This window comes from Lontra canadensis, unplaced genomic scaffold, assembly GCF_010015895.1.
Source record: "Lontra canadensis isolate GAN:19392208 unplaced genomic scaffold, GSC_riverotter_1.0 scaffold28, whole genome shotgun sequence".
Taxonomy (NCBI): domain Eukaryota; kingdom Metazoa; phylum Chordata; class Mammalia; order Carnivora; family Mustelidae; genus Lontra; species Lontra canadensis.
The window spans coordinates 20,292,878-20,316,112 of NW_022631022.1; the positions used below are offsets into that span (position 1 = coordinate 20,292,878).

The following is a 23,235-nucleotide window of genomic DNA, read 5'->3' on the forward strand; positions in this document are numbered from 1 at the left end:
GAATCCAGGTTTACTTTGTTGCTCATGGATATCCCGTTGTTCTAGCACATTTGTTGAAAAGAATATTCACTGCTGGAGGTGAATATCAGTTGTCTATATTTGTATCGTCCTATTTCTGGACTCTGTTCTGTTTTATTTTAATCTGTCAGGGGTCAGCAGACTTTTTCTGTAAAGAACTAGATAGTAAATATTTTAGGTTTTGCAGGCCAAGAGGCAAAATTGAAGATATTGTGTAAGTACTCATTCAATAAGAGAAAACAACTTTCTGTGAATTTTTTTTAAAAAAACTCAAAATGTAATAATTGAGTACAGTTTTCTGAAATGCAGCTCTACTAATCCAAAGAATGGAACTCTTTTTTGGGAGAAGGATGACATTTTGCTTAACGTGGGTGCTAAGTTAGTGTTTCTTCTCAAACTTTATTACAAAGTTCATCTATTAATGTGAAATTTGACATACTTTTATCTTTGAAAAATATCTTTTCACGTGGGTGAAACATGTAGCAGCAGAAATGCTGGTCCGTAGGTGCTTGGAAAGTACTGCGAGGTGACGAGTGTGCTGCCTGCCATCTGTTAGAACTTCTCAACTCTGCATCATAGCACAAAGCCACCACAGAGGGAATGGATACAAATGGGCTATGTCCCTGTAGACCTTTACTTAAGGGCACTCTGTTTGGAATTCCATATAATTTTCACTTGTCACAAAATACCATTCTTTTGAATTTTTCAATCATTTAAAAATTTTAAAAGCATTCTTAGCTTAGGGACATACAAAAACGGGACAGGCTAGATTCAGCCTATAGGCTAGTATTTGCTTGCCCTGCTTTCTCCATTTCTGTTTCCATCCTTTGAGCATACCCCACTGTCAGGATTACTGTAGCTTTATGCTAAGTCTTGAAGTCAGGCAATGTGAGCCCTCCAACTTTGTTCTTTTTCTAAATTACTTTGGCTATTCTAGTTTTCCTTTGCCTTTCTGAATACATTTTAGAATTAGCTTGTTGATTTCTACCAAAAAAATCCTGCTTGGATTTTGTTAGAATTATGCTGAATCTATAGAGCAATTTGGGGAAAATTGACACCTTAAGAATACTGAGAGAAGTTGGTATCTCTCTCCATTTATTTAAGTCTTTGATACCTTTTTATCAGTGCTTTGTAGTTTTCCGCATAGAGATTGTAGATTTTGCACATGTTTTATTAGATTTAGACCTAAGTATTTCATGTTTTGGGGTCAGAGTTCTCTTTTTAAAATGCAAATTGGATCTGTTGCTTCCCCTACTTAAAACCCTTCAGTGGCTTCCCACTCCTCTTAGCATAAACTCTGTAATCTTGCAAAGCATAAATGGCCCTGCATGATCTGGCCCCTGCTCTCCCTTTCAGCCTAATTTTATGCCTTTCTTCCCCTTTGCTCAAAACGTTCCAATCTCAGACTAGCAGGAAATGTTTTTATCAACTAAGGAATAGCTTTTAGAATATCAGAAAGACTAAACACATGTTTCCAAACAAATGCTTGAAAAATATATTTTAACCATATTGAAAAGAACCATTTGATGATTTCCAGCAAAGAATGAACTTGGGTTTTGGCCCAGTTGTTGTGCTCTCTTGTGTGGAATCCTTTGATCTTTAAGTCTGTACTTCTTCAACTGAGCCAGAGGACTTTATGAACATTATTCACATGCGACTTAGCTCTGTGTGCAGGTGTATGCACGCACACCCACGAGCGGAAGAAAATATTCTTTTCTTCGTTTTACATGTGCTGAAACTCAGCAGAAAGACTGCATTTCTGACCAAATAAAGGATCCTTTTGCTGTCCTTGTACATGCATAAAGTTAAACTCTTCAGCCATTAAAATAGTTCTTATATGAACATGCCCACTGCCAACTCTATTATAATATCCAAATTAGAAGTGCAACACTGTAGTGATGTTCTGTGGGGAAGTCCGCAGCTATGTGCCTAAGACAAAAGAGAGAGTCGGTCACACGATTTGTTTGTTTGATTTTTAAATAAATGAGCACATTTAGTCAACCGGTGTTTATTCAGATCCTTATGTTAGATGTATTGAGATGAATAAGATATAGCCCAGACCTTGAAGAGGTTCAAAAACTAGTAGGGAGACAGACAATTAAAAATGAAAGTGCTTGTTCATGGAGCTATGTCTAAGTGACTTTCAAAGTACCAAGGAAATGAGTAGCTCAGTGGGATTTACAGTATAATAAGACAAGTTGATTGTTAAGACATAAGGCTAGAAGGGAGGCAAGGACCATATCGTGAAAACCTAAGGGGCTTATCTCCCATCCCATCCTATAACTCAGAGGTTCCAGTACCTTAATGCACATAGAACTTGTTAAAAAACAACAACAACAACAAAAACAACAACAACAAAAACCCAAAAAATACAACCTGGAGAACTTGTTAAAAAATCACATTCCTGGAGTCCTCCCTCAGAGACTGACTAGGTGGGTCTAGGGTGCTTCCCTGAGTGGTTCTTATTTACCTGGTAGCCCCTAGTCTGCACACTGACATTTGGAAGTCAGTGCATTAGGTAAGATTGAGCCACCAAATACTTAAGCAGGTAATAAGTTGAGCATATTAGCATTTTAGAAAATGCTAATTTTAGAAAGGAATGAATTTGATAGTAGTACATAGAACAATAGAATCACCTGAGACTCTCATTAAATATGAATTCGGATCCAGTAGATCGGGGGTTGCACCTGAGATACTGCATTTCTAACAAATTCCCAAATGAGGCTGGTATTTCTTGTCCGAGGACCACACTTTGAGTAGCCAATGTAGAAATGTTGGGTTGGAATGGGGTGAGATGCAGGCATGAAGATCGTTGAGAGCCTGTTGCAGGGATCTAGGCAAAAGATGGCGAGTCTCTGAACTATTAGCAGGGTTTGGCAAGAAAGTGTTCCAGTGAAATGTAATAGACCAAATTGACAAGACTAATTTAAGGAGTTTGTAAGATATGGAGTTAGACGTGAGGGAAGAGATGTCAGGAATTGAGCTTAGCTATCTAAGTAGATGATAATGACATAACTGAAATAAGGTACAGGAAGAGGAAGGAGGTGGCCTAGGGAGTAGAGGGGAATGCTGGTTAGAGTAGAAAAGGTTCCTGAAGTTGAGAAAAGGGATAGCCAGAGGATTTGTTTTGAATGCATCGAGATTGAGGAGTCTATGAGGTACCCAAAAATTAAAAGGCTAGGTAGAAGAAGAAGAACCTTCAGCAGACTACAAAGTGTCAGACAGGTTGGGAGATCTTAAAAAGAGCAGTTTCAAAGACACTCCCAAAGGGCAAGGTCACAGTATCATTGCCACATAGACATCAAGGGAAAGATTATATATAGTTCAATGAGAGGGTACAAAATTATGGCTGCAAAATGAACTTTCCAGAATGCTGATTGGCTAAAGGGAGTTTGAAAAGTGCCCAAATTAGTTTCTCTCTCAATCTTTTAATTTAAGGAAAAGTTGAGGAGTGGAGCCAATTGTTTTAAGTCATTCATCTGATTTAAGACCTCATAGTGCCTTTTCCATTTAGATTTTCTTTTTTTCCCTCCCCCCACAGATTGATCATACCTACAAGAACTGCTATGGTACCAAGGGGAGGTGAAAACTGATAGACGAAAGTTTTACTACCATGCACTGAAAAGAAAGCATTGTCTGTGAAGGTCCTTTTTTAAAAATGTCTGCTTGTAACACCTTTACTGAACACGTTTGGAAACCTGGTGAATGCAAGAACTGCTTTAAACCTAAAAGCTTGCACCAGCTTCCCCCAGACCCTGAGAAGGCACCCATCACCCATGGCAATGTGAAAACTAATGCCAATCACAGTAACAACCACCGCATGAGGAACACTGGAAATTTCCGTCCTCCTGTGGCTAAAAAACCCACTATAGCTGTGAAGCCCACTATGATGGTGGCAGATGGGCAAAGTGTATGTGGTGAACTTAGTATCCAAGAACACTGTGAGAACAAACCTGTCATCATAGGATGGAACCGAAACAGGACGCCCTTGAATCAGAAACCACTTAATAATAATAATGAAGATGACATTGAAGGCTTTAGCCATGTTCCTAAGCCTTATGGCAATAATGATAGTGCAAAGAAGGTATCAAATAACAATAATGGACTAACGGATGTGTTAAAGGAGATAGTAGGCTTGGATGCCACCCCTCAGATAAGAGGAAATGAAACAAACTCCAGAGAAACATTCTTAGGAAGAATAAATGATTGCTATAAAAGATCACTGGAAAGAAAGCTTCCACCGAGTTGCATGATGGGTGGGATCAAGGATACTCAAGGCAAGCACGTGATTCTGAGTGGGAGCACAGAAGTGATCAGTAATGAAGGGGGCCGGTTCTGTTACCCAGAGTTTTCTAGCGGCGAGGAGAGTGAAGAAGATGAACTTTTCAGTAACATGGAGGAGGAGCATGAGAGCTGGGATGAGAGCGATGAAGAGCTGTTGGCCATGGAGATTCGCATGAGAGGGCAACCCCGCTTTGCTAACTTCCGGGCAAATACTTTGTCTCCCGTTCGATTCTTTGTGGACAAAAAATGGAATACAGTCCCCTTGCGAAATAAGTCCCTGCAGAGGATCTGTGCTGTCGACTATGATGACAGCTATGACGAAATCTTAAACGGCTATGAAGAAAACTCTGTGGCCTCCTATGGACCAGGAAGCGTTCAGAGCATGGCGTCCTCTGACTCTGCGTCACCAGGTTCTTCTTTAACAGAAGAATCGCGTTCTGAGACAGCCAGTAGTTTATCCCAGAAGATCTGTAATGGGGGAGTATCTCCGGGTAACCCCGGAGAGTCTAAGGACATGAAGGAAAGGGAGCCCAATTGTGAAAGTCTCTCTGGTAATAGTCAGGAGAAGGACTCCTCACAAGCACCTAAAAGCTCAGTAAAAGTTCCAGAAACACACAAAGCCGTCCTTGCTCTCCGACTGGAAGAGAAGGATGGCAAGATTGCTGTACAAACTGAGAAGCAAGAAAGTAAAGCCTCTACAGATATCGCTGGCCAAGCCATAACCATAAACCTCGTCCCCGTGGAAGAGCAAGCAAAGCCTTACCGAGTTGTCAATCTGGAACAGCCATTGTGCAAGCCATATACTATCGTGGACGTGTCGGCAGCCATGGCCAGTGAGCACCTCGAGGGCCCTGTTAACAGCCCCAAGACAAAAATCTCATCTTCTACTCCAAACTCTCCGGTGACATCGCCTGCGCTGACATCAGGACAAACAGGTGCCCGTTTCCAAAACTCCAGTGCAATACGATACCAGGAAGTATGGACTTCCAGCACCAGCCCGCGACAAAAGATACCCAAGGTGGAACTGGTTAGCGGTGGAACTGGGCCAAACATCCCTCCGAGGAAAAACTGTCACAAATCAGCACCCACTTCACCTACAACGACAAACATTTCCTCTAAAACTATCCCCGTTAAGTCACCCAATCTGTCCGAAATAAAATTCAATAGTTACAACAATGCTGGTATGCCACCTTTTCCAATTATCATTCATGATGAGCCGACTTATGCTCGGAGTTCCAAAAATGCCATCAAAGTCCCCATTGTCATCAATCCAAATGCGTATGACAATCTAGCCATTTACAAAAGTTTTCTCGGAACAAGTGGAGAACTCTCGGTGAAGGAAAAAACCACCAGTATAATAAGCCATACTTATGAAGAAATCGAAACTGACAGCAAAGTGTCCGATAACAGCACCAGCAAACCTACTGACTGTCCCCAAGCCAAAGGGTTTTCCAACAGCACAGAGCATAAAAGGGGCTCAGTGGCTCAAAAGGTTCAGGAGTTTAACAGCTGTCTTAACAGAGGTCAGTCTTCACCACAGAAAAGCTATAGTTCTAGCCACAGCTCCCCAACAAAGATCCAGAGAACCACTCAAGAACCTGGGGCCAAAACCGAAGGCCCTCAGGAGTCTCCGATGACGTGCACCAGCAGCAGCAGCAGCAGCAGCAGCAGGGAGAAAGCGAGCACGGTGCTTTCTCAGATTGTGGCTTCTATCCAGCCCCCGCAGTCCCCTCCAGAAATGCCCCAGTCCGGCCCGAAAGCATGCAGCGTGGAAGAGCTGTACGCAGTTCCTCCAGACGCCGATGCTAAGAGTACCCCTAAGAGTACACCAGCCCGACCCAAATCTCTCTTCACGGCTCAGCCCGGTGCTGAAGCTGAAGCCCCGCAGATCATAGAAAGCCCAACGACCAAAGCACGGAAAGATCCGCTCACAAAGCCGGTCACCAGCCCTCTCTCCAAATTAGTGGCCAACCCCCAGAGCGAGCCACCACCTCCCTTTCCCCCACCTCGCTCTACTTCCTCCCCTTATCATGCAAGCAACCTTCTGCAAAGGCATTTCACCAACTGGACCAAGCCCACCAGTCCTACCAGGTCAACAGAAGCTGAATCGGTTTTGCACTCTGAAGGCAGCAGGCGGGCCGCTGACGCGAAACCTAAGCGCTGGATATCATTTAAAAGCTTCTTCCGCCGCCGGAAAACAGATGAGGAAGAGGATAAAGAAAAAGACCGAGAGAAAGGAAAACTGGTGGGCCTGGATGGCACAGTCATCCACATGCTGCCGCCGCCTCCCGTCCAGCGCCATCACTGGTTCACAGAGGCCAAAGGAGAGTCCAGTGAGAAGGCAGCCATTGTCTTCATGTACAGGTGTGATGCTGCCCAGAGCCAGCCCAGCGCCGATCAGAAGGCCAGAGCAGACCAGGCAGCCGTCAGAGAGAAGGATGGGGCAGAGGATGGGTTACTGAAGGACTCAGAGAAGAAGAAAAGGAGTCCTTCTTCTCCATCACAGGTTCCTAAAAAAATTCTCAGGTATGTAAAATAGAATGGCAGAGTGTGGGAATTATTTTTAACACATTTTTATGTTCTAAGTTTTTTTACATCTTTGAGATTATATAAGAGCCATTTATGTTTATAAGTAGCACTCGGTGGCCATCATCTATCTTTATAACTGCATTCCAAGATTACAGTATTATTAAAGTGATCTTACTGTACCGAGCAAGGTTTATGGCCCTGGAGCTTTAGCTGAAGTAGCCTGCTGCATTCTGGTGAATGGAAAGGGGCTTGAACACAGAAAAGCAAATCCGTAACACCTTAATAGCAGTAAATAATACGTTGCTTTGAAATCCTGTGATAGTGTGAGGAAGAAACAGGATCAAATGAATAAATGGTGGCACTCTTCTTACCCTCACTGTAGATGGAATAAAGCTCCTCAAGCCATTCATTTTGGTTTTCACCAAGGTGTTAGCTCTATATGCATTACTTTGTTTTGAGGGAATATTTGGGTTTTTATTGTGTGTCTCCTTCCTAAGTATTGTGGAAAAGGGGGAGGGGAGTGTGCAGTGGAGACAGGGCCAGCAGTTTAATGATTTAACACGTGGGCGACAGAGGAGAAGTTGGTCCTTGAGGTTGAGACCCAGCCAGGAGGAGAATCCTGATGGCAGCTGGCAAGGGCACACCCATTCACATCCACTCCATTCTGTAGCTGTTCATTTCCTTTCTCAAATAAGTGTTCGTGATCACATTCCCAGGATTTGTCTCCCATCCATACAGCAGCCCTACAAATTGGTTGTATTCTTCCGATGAGGAGATTGAAGATCAGAGAAGTTAAGAAGTAAGCATATTCATGTCGCTCGCAGTTGACAAAGCCAGAAATCAAACTTGGTCTGTCTGATTCATTGGATTCTTCCCACAGTGTTGCACTGTTCACAAACACAAGAGCAAGCAAGATTTTTATATTTTCACTTGTAATCATTCATATAAACATTCATGTTTAGGAAGCTTAAGTTTTTTGTTTCTCATTTGTATTGTAAGCAAAATTAACGAACTGCCAATAAAAATAAGAACTATTATCCCAAGTTTGTAACAGATGGGATGATTTCCTTATATCCCCTGTACTTTTTTTTTTTTTTCAAGATTATATTTTTAAGTAACCTCTACACCCAGCATGGGACTCAAACTCATAGCCCCAACACCAAGTGTTGCATGCTCTACTGACTAAGCCAGTCAGGCACCCAGTACTTTCTATTTTTAAGCAGAGATATGCCCTGAGTATTTCTTTCATCTGATTCTAAGTCTGCCTTCCTCTTACTTATATAGTAAGCCTTCTCTACCAGGGCTGGCCCTTTCTTTGGCAAACTCTTATGAAAGCATAGATCTTCTCATAAGACTAGCTTTTTGTTAGAACAATATAGATAAAAATTAAGATGAATACTTAATGCCTTCACCCTTTCTAGCAAAATGTTAAGAAGTTTTATATATATATTCTTTACGAAAATATGCTTTTTATATAACCCCAAAATAGTTGTCAAAATGCTAGCAAGTTCCTGTTTTCCTTAAATCCATATAATAGTGAAGCAAGTAGAATAGTCGTAATATATTCCTGGAAAGAGTAGTCTTGTCATTGATAGTTGAAAGTGGATGATAGAATATCATACTCCAGTGGTAATAAAACACATGTATTGCAGATTACTGTTTTATTTAGGAAAAAAGCAATTTAAACAGCACATGGTTGGAGTTACTTATGTCAGATAGTTCTCGCAGATCAGTAAATGGCTTCACTCCTCATTAAGTAGGGCTGTGGCGTGTTTATCTGTATTCTGGAAGGAAGAGCCAAGCAATGATTTGGCCTCTCTTCTGTGGAATGAGATTCTCTACTGTGGCTGCATTGCCACTGCATGTGGGCCTGAGGACAGCCCAGGCCCTTGGCACAGCAGACCCCTTACTGTATAGCTTATATTTTCACGGATTTGCTTGTACATGAGCCAGTCATATTTTCCAAAATTCATCAGTTCTTGATAAGTAACGCCATGAGGGGCGCCTGGGTAGCTCAGTCAGTTCAGTGCCCAACTCTTGGTTAGGGCTCAGGTCACAATCTCAGGTCCTGAGGTTGGGCTCCCAGGTGGGCTCCACGCTCAGCGGGCAGTCTGCTTCCCTTCTTCTTCCCTTCTCCTTCTCCCTCTATTCCTACCCCCATGTGTGCTCGCTCTCTCTCTCTCTCTCTCTCTCAAATAAGTAAATCTTTTTAAAAAAGGTAACATCTATGAATCAAAGCAGTGCAGTTGGTTTGCCACATTGGTTTCAGATTTAACCGTGCATCATGGTAACTTGAGGGCTGTTAAAGCAGAGATTGCTGGGCCCCACAAAGTTTCTGATGTGGTGGGTCTGAGGTGCTGTCGCCCTGAGAGTTTGCACTTCTTACAAGTCCCCAGGTGATACTGAGGCCACTGGCCCTGGGGTTACACTTTGGGAGCCACTGATCTCACCACCATTCAGAATCTAAAGCTAATGTGCTGTCCTCTAAGTAGAGCATTTTTGAGGTATTAAGGTTTTCTTAGAGACACCTTAGAATTGTCACATTTCATATTTGTCTCAGAAAACGGGGTTTTAAACAGTTTTGTTTTAGACTAAACATGGATACTCATTGAAAAATATACACCATTTGCTTTTTTAATAATTACTTAATTTACTTGGATACACCATTGATATTTACTTGAAGCAACTTAGAAAGGGAAAAATGTTACTGTCAAATGTCAATATTTGTGTTTCCAGCCTGATGGCAGTGTAATCATTAAAATAGCATGCCGTGGCTGGGAACATACTGCTGGAAGAAATGAAAATTCACGTTTTTCTATAAGTAATGAAGATTCCAAATCCAAACTATAAGAGATAAAAAAATACTCAACTGAAGGCCAGACCCTAAAAGATAAGAGATTTTGTAGAGCCTTCTGTTATGGGATTAGATTGTTATTCCATTCATTTATTTGACTCTTCAGGCAACAAAAAATGAGTGTCTTAACTGTGCCTTATATAGGCCATTGGGGCAGATGAGGGAAAGATCATCACACTGCTGAAATAACAGGTTTGGCTTTGACTTCACTTCAGCTCTCTGTCCAGTCTTTCAGAGGACAGTGATTGTAATGACACCTATCACTGGAATTAGCTTGAGGGTATAAAGGGAAAATACGTACGAGACTTTGCACAGGGTCTGGCATAGGTTGGGTGCTTTAAGATGTCAGTAGCCCCTCTGCCTTCCATATAATAAATGCTAAAACAATGTATGTGTGTCATGGTATAGAAGCATAAAGCACAGAGATTAGATCAGCTTAAAAGAGACTTCTCAGAAATGAAATACAAACCAGTTCTTAAAAGACAGATAGGATTTTTCCCGCTGCTTGGGAAAGACATTGTAGACAAAAGGAACAATATATGCAGAGTCACAGAGAAGATGATAGCAAACAGAGTCCAGACAGGTGGCTGGAAAAGGATAATGAATAGACCCGTGGTTCTTCAAATGCGGTCAAGGCAAGGTCAAATAGTGATCATGCAAAAGTCACCGTTTTCATAATGAGACATTATTCTTTTCACTGCATTGACATTTGCACTGATGGTACAAAAAAAAAAAGTTCATTTAAGCATGTCCTTGGTGAAGTAGTAAATTTTATTAAATCTTGGCTCTTGAGACTGTGTCCGTTTAAACATTCCATGTGATGAAATGGGAAGTATACATAGATTATTTCTATTGAATACCAAAGTATGGTGGTTATTGCAAGGAAAAACAGTTTGAGTTACAAAGCTGAGCTAGCCACCTTTTTCTTTTCTTTTCTTTTCTTTTAAGATTTTATTTGTTTATTTGTCAGAGAGAGAGAAAGAGAAAGCACAAGCAGGGGGAGCGGCAGGCAGAGGGAGAAGAAGGGAGCTTCTCCCTCTCAGTAGGAAGCCCGATGAGGGGACTTGATCCCAGGACCCTGAGATCATGACCTGAGCTGAAGGCAGACTCAACTGACTCAGCCATCCAGTCTCCTAGCCACCGTTTTCATGGACTGCCTTGAAAGAACAGGTGGCAGACCTGCTGTGGCTACTCAGACTTGAGTGCTTTTCTTAAGAATGAACATAGTAATCCTATTACCTCAAGGAAAACAACTGGCAGTATTTGTTGTCAATGATAAAAAGTTAAGGCTTTCAAATAAAAATAAGAATTTTTAAAAACTTTTATCTGCACTGGGTGTGGCGCAAAAACAAGGAATACTGTTATGCTGAAAATAAAAAAAAATATTAAGAAACAAATGAAAAAAAAAAGCTTTTATCTGCTATCATGACTTTGACAGCTTCCTGATGTTTAAGGATCTTTCTGATGAGAATGGTGGTATTTGCTTAAAAAAAAGATTTTTTAATATATAATGAGATGTGTCAACATTTGGAAGATCTGCATAACTCAGTGAACTGGTAATTTCAAATGACCTAATGCACAATATTACAAAATTATGCACAAGTAAAAGATCCACTGAAACTGCAAGTTGGATGGATATTTTTCAATGCAACTGAGGCCAGAAAGTTTATTGATATGGTTTCAGATTCCACATTGCAAATAATCTTTAAGACTTCCACTTATCAAGTTCTGATATGGTACCAAGGAGAATATCCACAATTACCTAAAGGTCTACTAATAGACTTTTTCCTTTCCCACCTAGATATCTGGATGAGATCACATTTTTAAATATATAGTTGACCCTTGAACAACACAGGTTTGAATTGCATGGGTCTACTTATATATGGATTTTTCAATAAATACTGTAAAGTACTATAAGTGCAGTTTCTCTTCCTTATGATTTTCTTAATAACGTTTTCTTTTCTCTAGCTTACTTTAAGAATACAGTATATAATACATATAACATACAAAATATGTGTTAATTGGGGTACCTGGGTGGCACAGTTAAGCAGCGGACTCTTGGTTTCAGCTCAGGTCATAAACTCAGGAGTCATGAGATCAGGCTCCTCATCAGGCACCACACTCAGCGTGGAGCTGCTTCAGATTCTCTCTCCCTCTGGCCCTCCTGCTTGTGCTCACTGCGTTGCTCGCTCGCTCTCTCTTAAATAAATAAATCTTTTTAAAAAATGTGTTAACTGGCTATAACTAAGACCTGCTTAATAGTAGGTTACTATTTTTAAGTTTTGGGGAGTCAGATTTATACACAGGCCTTTTTTAAAATTGTTTTTAAAGATGTTTATTTATTTGACAGACAGAGATCACAAGTAGGCAGAGAGGCAGGCAGAGAGGGCGGGGGAAGCAGGTTCCCTGCTGAGCAGAGAGACGAATGTGGGGCTCGATCCCAGGACCCTGAGATCATGACCTGAGCCGAAGGCAGAGGCTTAACCCACTGAGCCACTCAGGTGCCCCTATACACAGGTTTTGACTGCAGTTCCCCTAGCCGCTGCATTGTTCAAGAGTCAACTGTACTTTAACCAAAGCAGCATATCACAGCCGATTGAATGCAGAAGCACATGTGAGAATTCAGCTGTCTTCTCTTAGGCCAGATACTAAAGAGATTTGAAAATGACGTTATAAAATAAACCCTATTTTTAAAGGGTTATTTTTAAATGAACTAGTAACTATTTTTAAATTGTCTCATTTTTAATTTCTAATACAGTATTAATTGGTAGAATTCACATAAACAAGCGCCCTTGAACTTGTCAATAATTTTTAAGTGTAAAGGAATCCTGAGAACAAAAAGTTTGAGAAGTGCTGAGACAAGCTGTGAAGAGGTTTACATATGTTGAGATATTTGGCCCTTATCTTTAGATTTTGGGGCAGAAACTGTTTCTTTCTTTTTTTTTTTTAAGATTTTATTTATTTATTTGACAGACAGAGATCAGAAGCAGGCAGAGAAGCAGGCAGAGGGAGAGGAGAAAGCAGGCTCCCCGAGAAACAGAGAGCCCGATGCGGGGCTTGATCCCAGGACCCTGGGATCATGACCTGAGCCAAAGGCAGAGGCTTTAACCCACTGAGCCACTCAGGCAACCCAGGGCAGAAACTGTTTCTAAGTGGGAAAGTGTGTGACTTTTTTTGTTTTTTTTTTAAAGATTTTATTTATTTATTTGACAGAGAGCACAAGCAAGGGGAGTGGCAGAAGGAGAGGGAGAAGCAGGCTTCCCGCTGAGCAGAGAGCCCAGTGAGGGGATCGAACCCAAGACCCTGGAATCATCACCTGAGCCAAAGGCAGACGTTTAACCAGCTCAGCCACCCAGGCACCCCTAGTGTGACTTTTTAAATTTTTTTGTTCTTAATTTTCTTTTTAAGATTTTATTTTTTAAGTAATCTCGCCACCCAATGTAGGGCTTGAACTCAAAACCCCAAGATCAAAAGTTGCACGCTTCACCAACTGAGCCAACCAGGTGTCCCAATTTTTTTTTTTTTTTTAAATAAAATCTCTCTTGGCAGTACTATTGGAAATGGGCTGGAAAGTGGAAATACTGTTTACCGTGATACTAGTCAAATTTTGACTCAGGAATATAATCATAGGCATCATTTCTATCTGACTAGTCTGGATGAAGAGAAGGTAATTTAGTGGTTATTCTGGTCTATGATCCTGTGGGAATTCCTTCACTATTGTTTTTAGAAGTACTAGCCTGCCTACCATCTCTCCAACTCTTTGGTGTCCATATCATGAGGAATAATATCATTTAGTGCGAAAAGCACTAGAGTCAGACTAAGATTTGAATTCCATCTATACCACTGGTAGTTGTGTGGCTTTTGACTTAACCTCTCTAAGCTGAAGCTTCCCAACCTGTACAACAGAGATAATAATACCTACCTTACAGAGCTACTGTGAGGACTAAATTGATATCTGTAAAGCATCTAGCACAGAATCTAGCAATAGGGTTAGCCTCTTTATAAATTCCATTTAGGGCACCAGAATTTAGAATAATCCTTGCTGAATGTCTTACCCCTATAGTCTGTTTTTAAAACAGCTTTCCTAATGTAAATCCAGTCATATCCCCACACTGCAGAAGGCCCTATATATGTGAACTTTGTCACCTGTTTAATGTTATTTACCCTCTTGCTCTTGAACCTCAGTTATTCTGGCTTCCTTCCTTTCTGAGTGCCTTATTTATAAGGTTTACCATGATATCAGTACTTTAGGACTACCTTTTAATTGGATACTGTCTTAAAATGGGTCCTTTATTTATTTTCATTTTAAAGTTTTTTGTGAAAGAAAATTTTAAACATATATAAAAGTAGATAAATTAGTAAAATGAACCACCATTTGCCCTAAAACCACATTTCAACAATTACCAGTTTATGGCCAGTTTTGATTCATCTATACCCTTATTTCCTTCTCCTGTTATTTTGAAACAAATTCCAGACATTTTGTTGTAAATGTTTAGTATGTATCTACAAAAGGTAAGTTCTTTTTTTTTTTTTTTTCCTCCCATCATGACCATATAGCAGAAAGGATTCTTTAAACTTTAATGACTAACTCCTGGCTAAATAGCATCTAGTATCAAGATTTTAAATACTAGGGGGTTTTGCGTGGCTCAGTCAGTTAAGCATCTGCCTTCGGTTCAGGTCATGAACCCAGGGTCCTGGGATTGAGCCCCACATCAGGCTCTCTGCAGAGCAGGGAACCTGCTTCTTCCTCTCCCTGTGCACCCTCCCCCAACTTCCCCAGCTTGTGCGCTCTCTCTCTGTCAAATAAATAAAATCTTAAAGAAAAAGATTTTAAATATTAAATATATTCTGATGACTCCCTTCTGGACCTCCCCCATGATTCAAATACTTACCCATTTGGCATTTCCACTTGAACATCAAATGGACATCTCAAATGAAACATGTCCAAAACAGAACTCTTGATTTTTCCCTACAAATCTATTCCATCCCAAGTCTTCCCTTCTTGGTAAATGATCCCACTATCCATCCAGTTACTCGTTCCAGAAAAGTAGCAGTCATCCGTGGTCTTTCTTTTCCCCTCACCCCCTACATGCAAAATACCAGTGAATCTTATTAATTCAACCTCTAGAATATATGTCAAATCTGTTTACTTCTTTCCATCTCTGCTTCTACCACACTGGTCCAGGCCATCATCATCTCATCTGATTTTCCTTTTCCATTTAGGGAAAGTATTTTCCTAATTGATCTCCCTGTTTTAATCTCTAATCTCTCAGGAATAACCATAGTGTCAACACAGTGAAGGAAGTCCATACATAATATGACCACTGCCTACCTGTTTAACCTATCTCCTACTCATCCCCTTGTTCATGAGCTTCTCACAATACAGTTTTCTTTCTTTCTGTTCTTCAAACATGCCAAACATAATCCCTTTTTATCAGCTATTCTCTCTCTGGAATGTTTTCTTCAGATCTTTGTACGGCAGGCTCCTTGTCATTCTGCTAGCTACTTGTCTATTTATTTGTTTAAGATAGAGATGGGCGGTGGGGGGGGGGTTGTTGCAGAAGAGGGAGAGAGAGAATCCCAAGCAGGCTCCCTGCCCAACATGGAGTCCAACGTGGTCTTGATCTCAGCCCTGAAAACATGACCTGAGCTGAAATCAAGAGTCGGACACTTAACCAACTGAGCCTCCCAAGTGCCCCACTCAACTATCAATTTAAATGTCACTTCTCCAGATTCTCTATTGACTGCCTTGTCTTAAGAAACTTCCCCTACCCTTAGTCACTTCCGATCACATCATCCTTTTCATTTTGGATTTATTCACGTTTGTCACTTTTTTTTTTTTTTACACTATTCCATCTTCATTTCACTCCTCCCTTCTGGATTCAATTTCCTTCTTCCTCAAGTATGTCTTTAGTAGCCTTTTCAATAATTAGTGTGGTAAATTTATTACTGATTAAAATCATCTTTATTTTGTAATCAGTAGGCAGTATCTATTGCCAATCATATGTCCTTAAAAATTTAGTTCAAATTTTTTTTCTAATCAATTAGAAAACTTTAGCCAATACCTAAGAAAATAACTATAACTCACACAAAATAATGATAATATTTCCAGCCAAAGTTTAAGATCTCACTTGCTCATGAATGGCCTCTTTTGGCAAGACTTTCTAGCTTCATCAGCCCAGAAACATCTTCCTAATTAGCAAAGATCCCCAGGATGCGTTTCTGTGTGTCATTTATATCTGTATTCTCTCAGACTCCCAGAAACATCTCAGGAATTCAGCTATGCCTCACACTGCTGGGATTCTGCCCAAAACTCCACCAACTTCTATTTTGGACAGGCAGATAAGATTTGGCACACCTTTACTCCTTTAAGAATGCCATTCGTCTGTATAAGCTTTTCCTTTATCCTTCCAAGATCTTTTTGATCTTCTTAGAGTCCTTATTGAGAGTCCTCAATAATCCAGGAGTCAATCCTAGGAGCTTTCTAATCCACTCAAAGGTTCAAGAGTATAGACCAAAAGTTGGAGAACTATGGCCTATAGGCTGATCCAACTTGTCACCTGTTTCTCTAATGAAGTTTTATTGGAAAACAGCCACACTCATTCATTTGTATGTTGTATATGGCTACTATTGCATTATAACAGCAACGTTAAGTGCAATAGACACCATATGGCCTATAGGCCCTAAAATATTACTGACTTCACAGAAAAAGTTGGCCAAGTCTCCAGACTAAGCTATTATATCTGATTTGTCTGTGATTGTCAGGCATGCTAGTGCCAGTGTCTATTCTAGCCAGACACCACACAGGTTTGCAACTCCCTGAAGTACCTAGAGTCTGGGTCTCTTTATATTCATGTGTGTATGCACATCTAGTACGGAAAAAAGTCTGAGCACTTTTTAGACTGTGGTAAAATTCAATGTCCTTCTCTCTGTAAAGGTCAGTTAGAAACTTGAATTTTTTTGATGCTTGTGCTCCAGTTATATCTTAATTTGCATTATCTCTACTCTTTGCCAAGAGAATCCTATCAAAGTCATCTTTTCATGCTGAGGACCACACTGGCCTCTGAAGATCAAATTCCTATTCCTCATAAAGAAAAAATTTGGAGACAGAAGCTTAAAGTAGCTGCTTGCTTTCCTGATCACATAGTCCTTGCTCTAAAGAAACTTCTGGACTATAAGCATTTATAAAGATCACATCTACATTTGCTGACATATTGTTCCTAAAGTTAGATGAGTTCATAAAGCCCTTACTGTTGAAATTCCAAATAATCCTGTTTTATAGAGAACTGATAAACTTCTCACTTGGTCCTAATCACAGAATGATGCAGAATGATTATGCTTATGTGTACCATGATGGGATGGTCTTCAGATGGCTTTACATTCCTTTCCCTTCTGGAAGGTGATAAAACTCCAGAGAAGGAAGGTACTTGCCTAGAGTCTCATAATGAATATATTCCAAAGTGAAGAATCCAACTGAGACTTCCCCCATGTATTGGGTCAGTTTTGTTTCCTTGTTCGCCTAATGAATCTGGAGTTAAACACCAGTATCTTACTGTATAATGCTTAAAACACTTTCACTCACGTTATTTCAGTTGTCCCAACATCTATGTCAGTGCATCCTTCCTATTTTATAAGATCTTGAGAAACAGAGTCTCATCGACATTCCCAGGGCTGCTATGCAAATAGGTAGCAGAGCCAGAGTCTGACTTCAGAGGTGTTTGGCCCCTAAATAATATTTTTTTCTTTTTTGCACTCTTGGTGGTGGTTGTTGAGTCTGCTGGTTTCTGCCATGTCTTTTATAAAGTCAGTCTCAGTGCAAGAAGGGAAGTCTGTGACCAGGAAGAGATATGTCCTGATTCATTGAGCTGTCAAGCAGTCTCAAAGTACTCAACATGGGCATAGTTGAACATAGTTGTTCACTCTCTTAAAAGCACTTAAGATGAATTTCCTAATTAATACATACTCCTATAAATGTCACTATACTCATTTTATAGATGAAGGGAGGCAGGGGCAGAGTAGTGGTTGTGGCAGCGCTGAAATGAAATTTGAGTTTCTAATTTCCAGGCCTGTATTCAGACCTCTAGGCCACAGTTTCAGCCAGTGATTATTTAACATAACTGCAGTAGAGTATGGATTAGAGTTATCAGGTAATATTTAAAGTTTTAATTCCAGGAGAAGCAGTTTGTTCTCATGGTGCCTTGATAATGGTGATTTGTTAACAGCAGGGAGAAAGGCTTGCCAAACAACAACAACAACAGGGGCGCCTGGGTGGCTCAGTGAGTTAAAGCCTTTACCTTCAGCTTAGGTCGTGATCTCAGGGTCCTGGGATCGAGCCCTGAATCTGGCTGTCTGCTCGGTGGGGAGCCTGCTTCCTCCTCTCTCTCTCCCTGCTGCCTCTCTGCCTACTTGTGATCTGTCTGTCAAATAAATAAATAAAATCTTTAAACAACAACAACATGACAGTGGTGCACACTGGTCAGCTCCCCACCCCCAGCCCTAGCTATCCTGGATTAAAAGAGCCTCAGGAGTCAGTCTTTGGCCTTTCTGTGCTGCTGGCACAGGGACGAAGCTCCAGTCTGCATCAGGGAGATGGCCTGCCCCACACTGGAACCTGTCCTGATGCCAGTCTCCATGGTGGTCCAGGCTGGGATTTTACTGGGAGGAATGCAGGTACAGAACCGTAGTAATATCCTCTAGTGCCTTGCTGTCCAGATCCCACCTGATTTGATTTATTCAACACCTATTTATTGAGTGTTTGCTGTAATTCTCTGTCCCTTCGTATTAGTCTGCGTGGGCTACCGTAAATAAAATACCACAGACTGGGTGACTTAAACAACAAAAATGTATTTGCTCACAGTTCTGGAAGGCAGAAATCCAAGGTCAAGGTTCCAGATGAACTGGTTTCTGGTGAGGGCTCTCTTCCTACCTTGCAGAAATGACCACCTTCTCGTTATGTCCTCACTTTCCTTGTGTGCAGAGGGAGAGACAGACCAAGCTCTCTGGTATCTTTTGTTGTGAGTACAGTAATCCTATAGGACAGGGTCCCACCCTTATCCCCTCATTTAATCTTAAGTATCTCCAAATATGGCCACACTGGGGTTTAGGGCTTCAACATATGAATGGGGGGATACAAATGTTTATCCAGAACACCTGTTAATCAGTGTTCAGAGAAGGAAGAATCCTGAAGACACAAAGATGTCTTGGCCAACTTGAGGCCTGCATAGTCTTTAATGACTGAGTTTGAAGTAGATGGTGAAAAGAAGGGAAGCAACTCTAGATAGGTAGAGAAAGTAGGTTCAGCACAGATGGAGAATATAGTGTGTCCAAGGGATAGGAAGTTACAATGTAGAAATACATTGGTTTGTGTGGAGCTAAAGGATTGCGTGTTGAAAAATTTGGAATAAAGAGGGAAACATAACATTGCAGCCTCATTATGAAAGGCCTTGAAGTGAAGACCTGTAGGTAGTTCAGACATGACCTTGACAGGTCACAAGGATGTGGAACAGAGGAACAGCAAAACAAAATAGAGATTTTAGGAAGAGAACCCTGGCCCAGCAGGTAGAAGTTACCGGTCCAAGGTTCCTCTTGTAGCAGCTTTCTCAGTCAGAGCGGTCTGCCCTTTTTGCTCATCTCTGTCCTCTGTTGATACCGGGAATTGAGGTCATGCTGCATGTCGGGAGACTCAACCTATTGCTGTTCTCACAGATGCTGCTTCCTATTTTCAGAGGTAACTTTATCCAGACAGGGCTCCAACTAAAAACTGTGAATGTCATACTAGATCAAATCCTTGTTTTCTAACATATTGTGAGTTCGTATAATTGTATTCTAAGAATAAACCTCAGAATGTAAGGATTGGTTCTAAAACAGCCCCTCCTCTTTTTTTAATAGCCCTTTATGAATCTCTCATCTGTGACTACTTGAATTATTTTGTTTCCCTTTATGTCACTTCTGAGCAGCAATGCTCCAATTTAAAATTTTCTTGCTCACTTTTTACACCTTGATCCTTTCTTTTTATACTTGAGGCACTAGAACCAACTGTGTCAGAATCTCCTGGGGTGTTTATATAAATTCAGATTCCTGGGCCATCCCCCAGAGCTGTAAAATCAGTCCCTGGAGGTGGGAGCCGCAAATCTGCATCTTTAGCAAGTTCCCAAGGTAATTCTTAGGCACACTACAGCCTAATAACAATTGGCATAATATTTTAGAACATTGACTTTGAAGTCACTCAGACCTGGATTTGAATCCTGCTTTCACCACTTACTAGCTCTGTCATCTTGGACAAGCCCTGGTTCAGGTTACCTCAAATGTAAACTGAGAGGCAGAGTAGGGTATCTGTTTAGACCACAGACCCTAGGTTTTAATCTCACTTCCACCAGTTAGCAGCTGTGTTACCTGAGGCAAATGACTTAACCTCTCTGGACTCTAATTTCTTCATTTGTAAAAGAGAGATAATAATCTGCCTAGTGCATTATTGTGAGACTTAGAAGAATTTAGGAAAAACTGTGAGAAGAGGGTAGATTTTGTTCTCCCCTCCCTATTCCCACCCAAGGCATGACAGTGTCTGAGACTATTTGGTCATCATGACTAGGGAAGGAGAGAGTGGTTCCAACACCTGGGTAGAGGCAAGAGATGCTAGTAGGATCCTACCATGCGCAGGACATCCCTTCACAGCAAGTATTATCTGGTCCAAAATGTCAGTAGCGCCACTTTTGAGAATCCTGGCTTAGAACAGACACCCAATAAGTACTATATAAGTTTTGACTGCTGTTCAGATTCCCTGTTATAGGAATAACAAGCCTTACTTGGAGTGGTATCGTTAGGAGACATATATCTAAGTACAGTACTGCACACTCAGCAAATGCAGAGGCGGTCATGATGGTGTATCTGTGAACACAGTCTTTCTGTACTAAAGCAGCTCCTTTTTAAAGAAATCCTTTTGCAATGTAAATAATTACGTTGTTTAGAATTTTTCAAAAGTAGAACACATCTGTAGCCATTAATACCCTTTAATAATAGCTTCTAGTAATTTTAATAATAATTCTGTTCTTTGCAAAGCACTCTTACTTCTTCATCTTCACAATCAGGCATTTACGGTCGAATCTTTACCATATACCAAACGCATTATGGTGCCGGCATGGTGGGTGTCAGTTCGGAGACAATCCAGTTCAGATCCCGACTCTACTACCACGTTACCGTCGTAACCCCAGGCAACTCATTTCACTTCGTCTGAGCTCAGTTTCCCTATCTGCAAAATGAAAGCAACTGCCTCAACCCCCTGAAGTGTTTTGGTGAATTAAGTGGGAAAGTGTGCAGCTCGTGCAGTGTCGAGTAGGAGCAGATTCCTGTCCCCTCCATGAGCCCGCAGTGTTTTCATAGCATGGTGTGTACATACACCTCTCCCTCCTCTGACTCAAGGGCAGACAGGCAGTGGAGGGAGACAAGAGGAAAGTGGAGAAGGTGCTTCTCCGTGCTTCTGCGCATGCGTAAAAAGTCAAGGGCCCCCTATCCTCCCTTGGGCAGTCTTTTTCTTCTAGTATCTTGCTTTCTCAGGACGTATACATCAGTATCTTACACCTTTCTTTAGAAGTGAGCCAAGGCCTAAATGGTGATGAGAGGCTCCTGCTGTAACGCTGTTGTTGAGAAAGGCAGCCTTCTTTTATTGCTCTTTTCCGAGATTATCTTCTCTGTTGATTTGCACAGATCCCATTCTGACTTCGTATTTCATAGGATTTTAAAACTGTAATTTTTCTTAGTATTATGAACATGACAGTGATTTACAGTGGCCCGTGTTTTTATCTACTTTTCTGTCTTGCGGTCCGGTGCTTCAAAGACACTTTTAATTCGCTATTCACATCTATTTTTTAAAAAGAAAAAGTGAAACCATGCAGTGTCTGAAGATTAGAGTCTATTCAGGACCTTGCTCATGGCTACCAGTCTTCCTCATTCCAGGACCCAGCCACTTCATTCACACTAGTAAGAGCTACCTTTGTTTGACCAACTTCTGTTAGACATATTTGGAAGAACTCATCAGATCTCAGTGAAAGGTTAATCTCAGTTCAGGAGAAGAAGTTTGAAGGTTTCAGTGAAAGACTACAGAAGGCTTAGTGGAAAATTGGAGACACTAAGATAGTGATCAATGGACACAACACTTTTCTACCTGAGAATGCCAGTAATAGGAAAATATAGCAAAATCAAATTGATGACCTGGAAACCAAGATAGGATTAGGAAATGTCACATCAGCAGGGGTTACAGAGACAGAGAGAAACAGAGTTTTTCCTCCTTCTGATAGATTAAAGGTGTGGGATTTGATAACTTTGAACTCTCCTCATGTGTTGGTATATATTCCAGCTCTACAAAAGCCCATCATCCCCTGCAACCCAGAAATCAGCAGCTCTGAAACCAGTTAAGAAAACTGTGATATGCTGTTTCTGATATGCTTTGATCTGAATTTTAGGAGTAAAAAGATGTTTTTAAAATCACACATTTATTAATTGGCTGTCTTGGGCAAATAGAGACAAATGCTGTTGCCGAAGAGAGCTGGCAAATGGGAGGTTAGAATACCATTTGCCCAAAGAGACAGATGGTCTCTGTTGAAGCTTGATTTCATTTACTGTCCCTTCTGAAGCTGAATGGAAGTGGTTGAATTTGAAGATAAAGATGAACAGAAATTGTGGAAATACTTGGATACATAAAGGACTCTAATGCAGAATTTGATTTGCCTTTTTTAAAAAGTACATTCAGATATTTAACAGAATTTTTACAAAAATCTGTCTTGAACGACTATGCCAGAAAAAAAAAAAAGATCATTTTCATTTGATGGTGTGTAATGATTAATCCTACCACCTGGGTAAACCAAGTGAGCTTCCCACAGGAGATTGCTTGTGCATCTTTGAATTATGTACGAATGTTGCAGACTGATGAGAGATAACCTTACCAAGGGATTCATTTGTATAACAGACAAATCTGTAACAATGTTACAGTTTCCTTTGAACACATTAAGTTCATTCTCCATGTTCAGAAAATGAGATGTCTTCCGGGAGATTATGACCTGATTTTTTAAGTGTTGGGTTATCTATCCCAAATCTCAATTATAAACTGGTCATTAATGAAAAAGTCAGTTGAGGAGTCTGAGGTACATACGAACTTGTGTTGTCTTCCATTATAAAAACAGAGTGAATGCTGAGGGTCCAGGAAAATAGTAGGCTAAATCAGGGTGTGACTCAGCCTGACAATTAAGGACCTATGTGTCAACACCATAGTTACTGTAGACATACTACATAGCACTATAGACCTAGGGATTGTTTAAACATGAATTTAACTTGTAGAAATAGAAAAGATATAACTTCCTCTATGTGGGCCATTTATTAGTTAACAGTTCTGTTTTATAACAACGAATATCAAATTGTACTTACCTGAAGAAAATCTAGTTATCCTTGTCATATTTGTTATTTCAAGATGTGCTAAGATATAGTATATTAGAAATTCTAACAAGTTTCTTATAATTTCATTTTAAAGATCTTTTTAAACTTTCTGTCTCATGGAGGAAATG

General features: G+C 40.6%; 1 protein-coding gene across 3 annotated transcripts in view; it reads left to right on the forward strand.

Moving 5' to 3' along the window:
* Positions 1-23,235, forward strand: part of PEAK1 (pseudopodium enriched atypical kinase 1) — a 291,481-nt gene that overhangs the window by 219,519 nt on the left and 48,727 nt on the right. For all 3 annotated transcript variants that reach the window (XM_032865117.1, XM_032865116.1, XM_032865118.1), the window contains one exon: positions 3,560-6,828. In XM_032865117.1, the coding sequence (XP_032721008.1) occupies positions 3,677-6,828 (3,152 nt within the window). In that variant the 5' untranslated portion in view covers positions 3,560-3,676. The remainder of the gene's footprint in view (positions 1-3,559; positions 6,829-23,235) is intronic.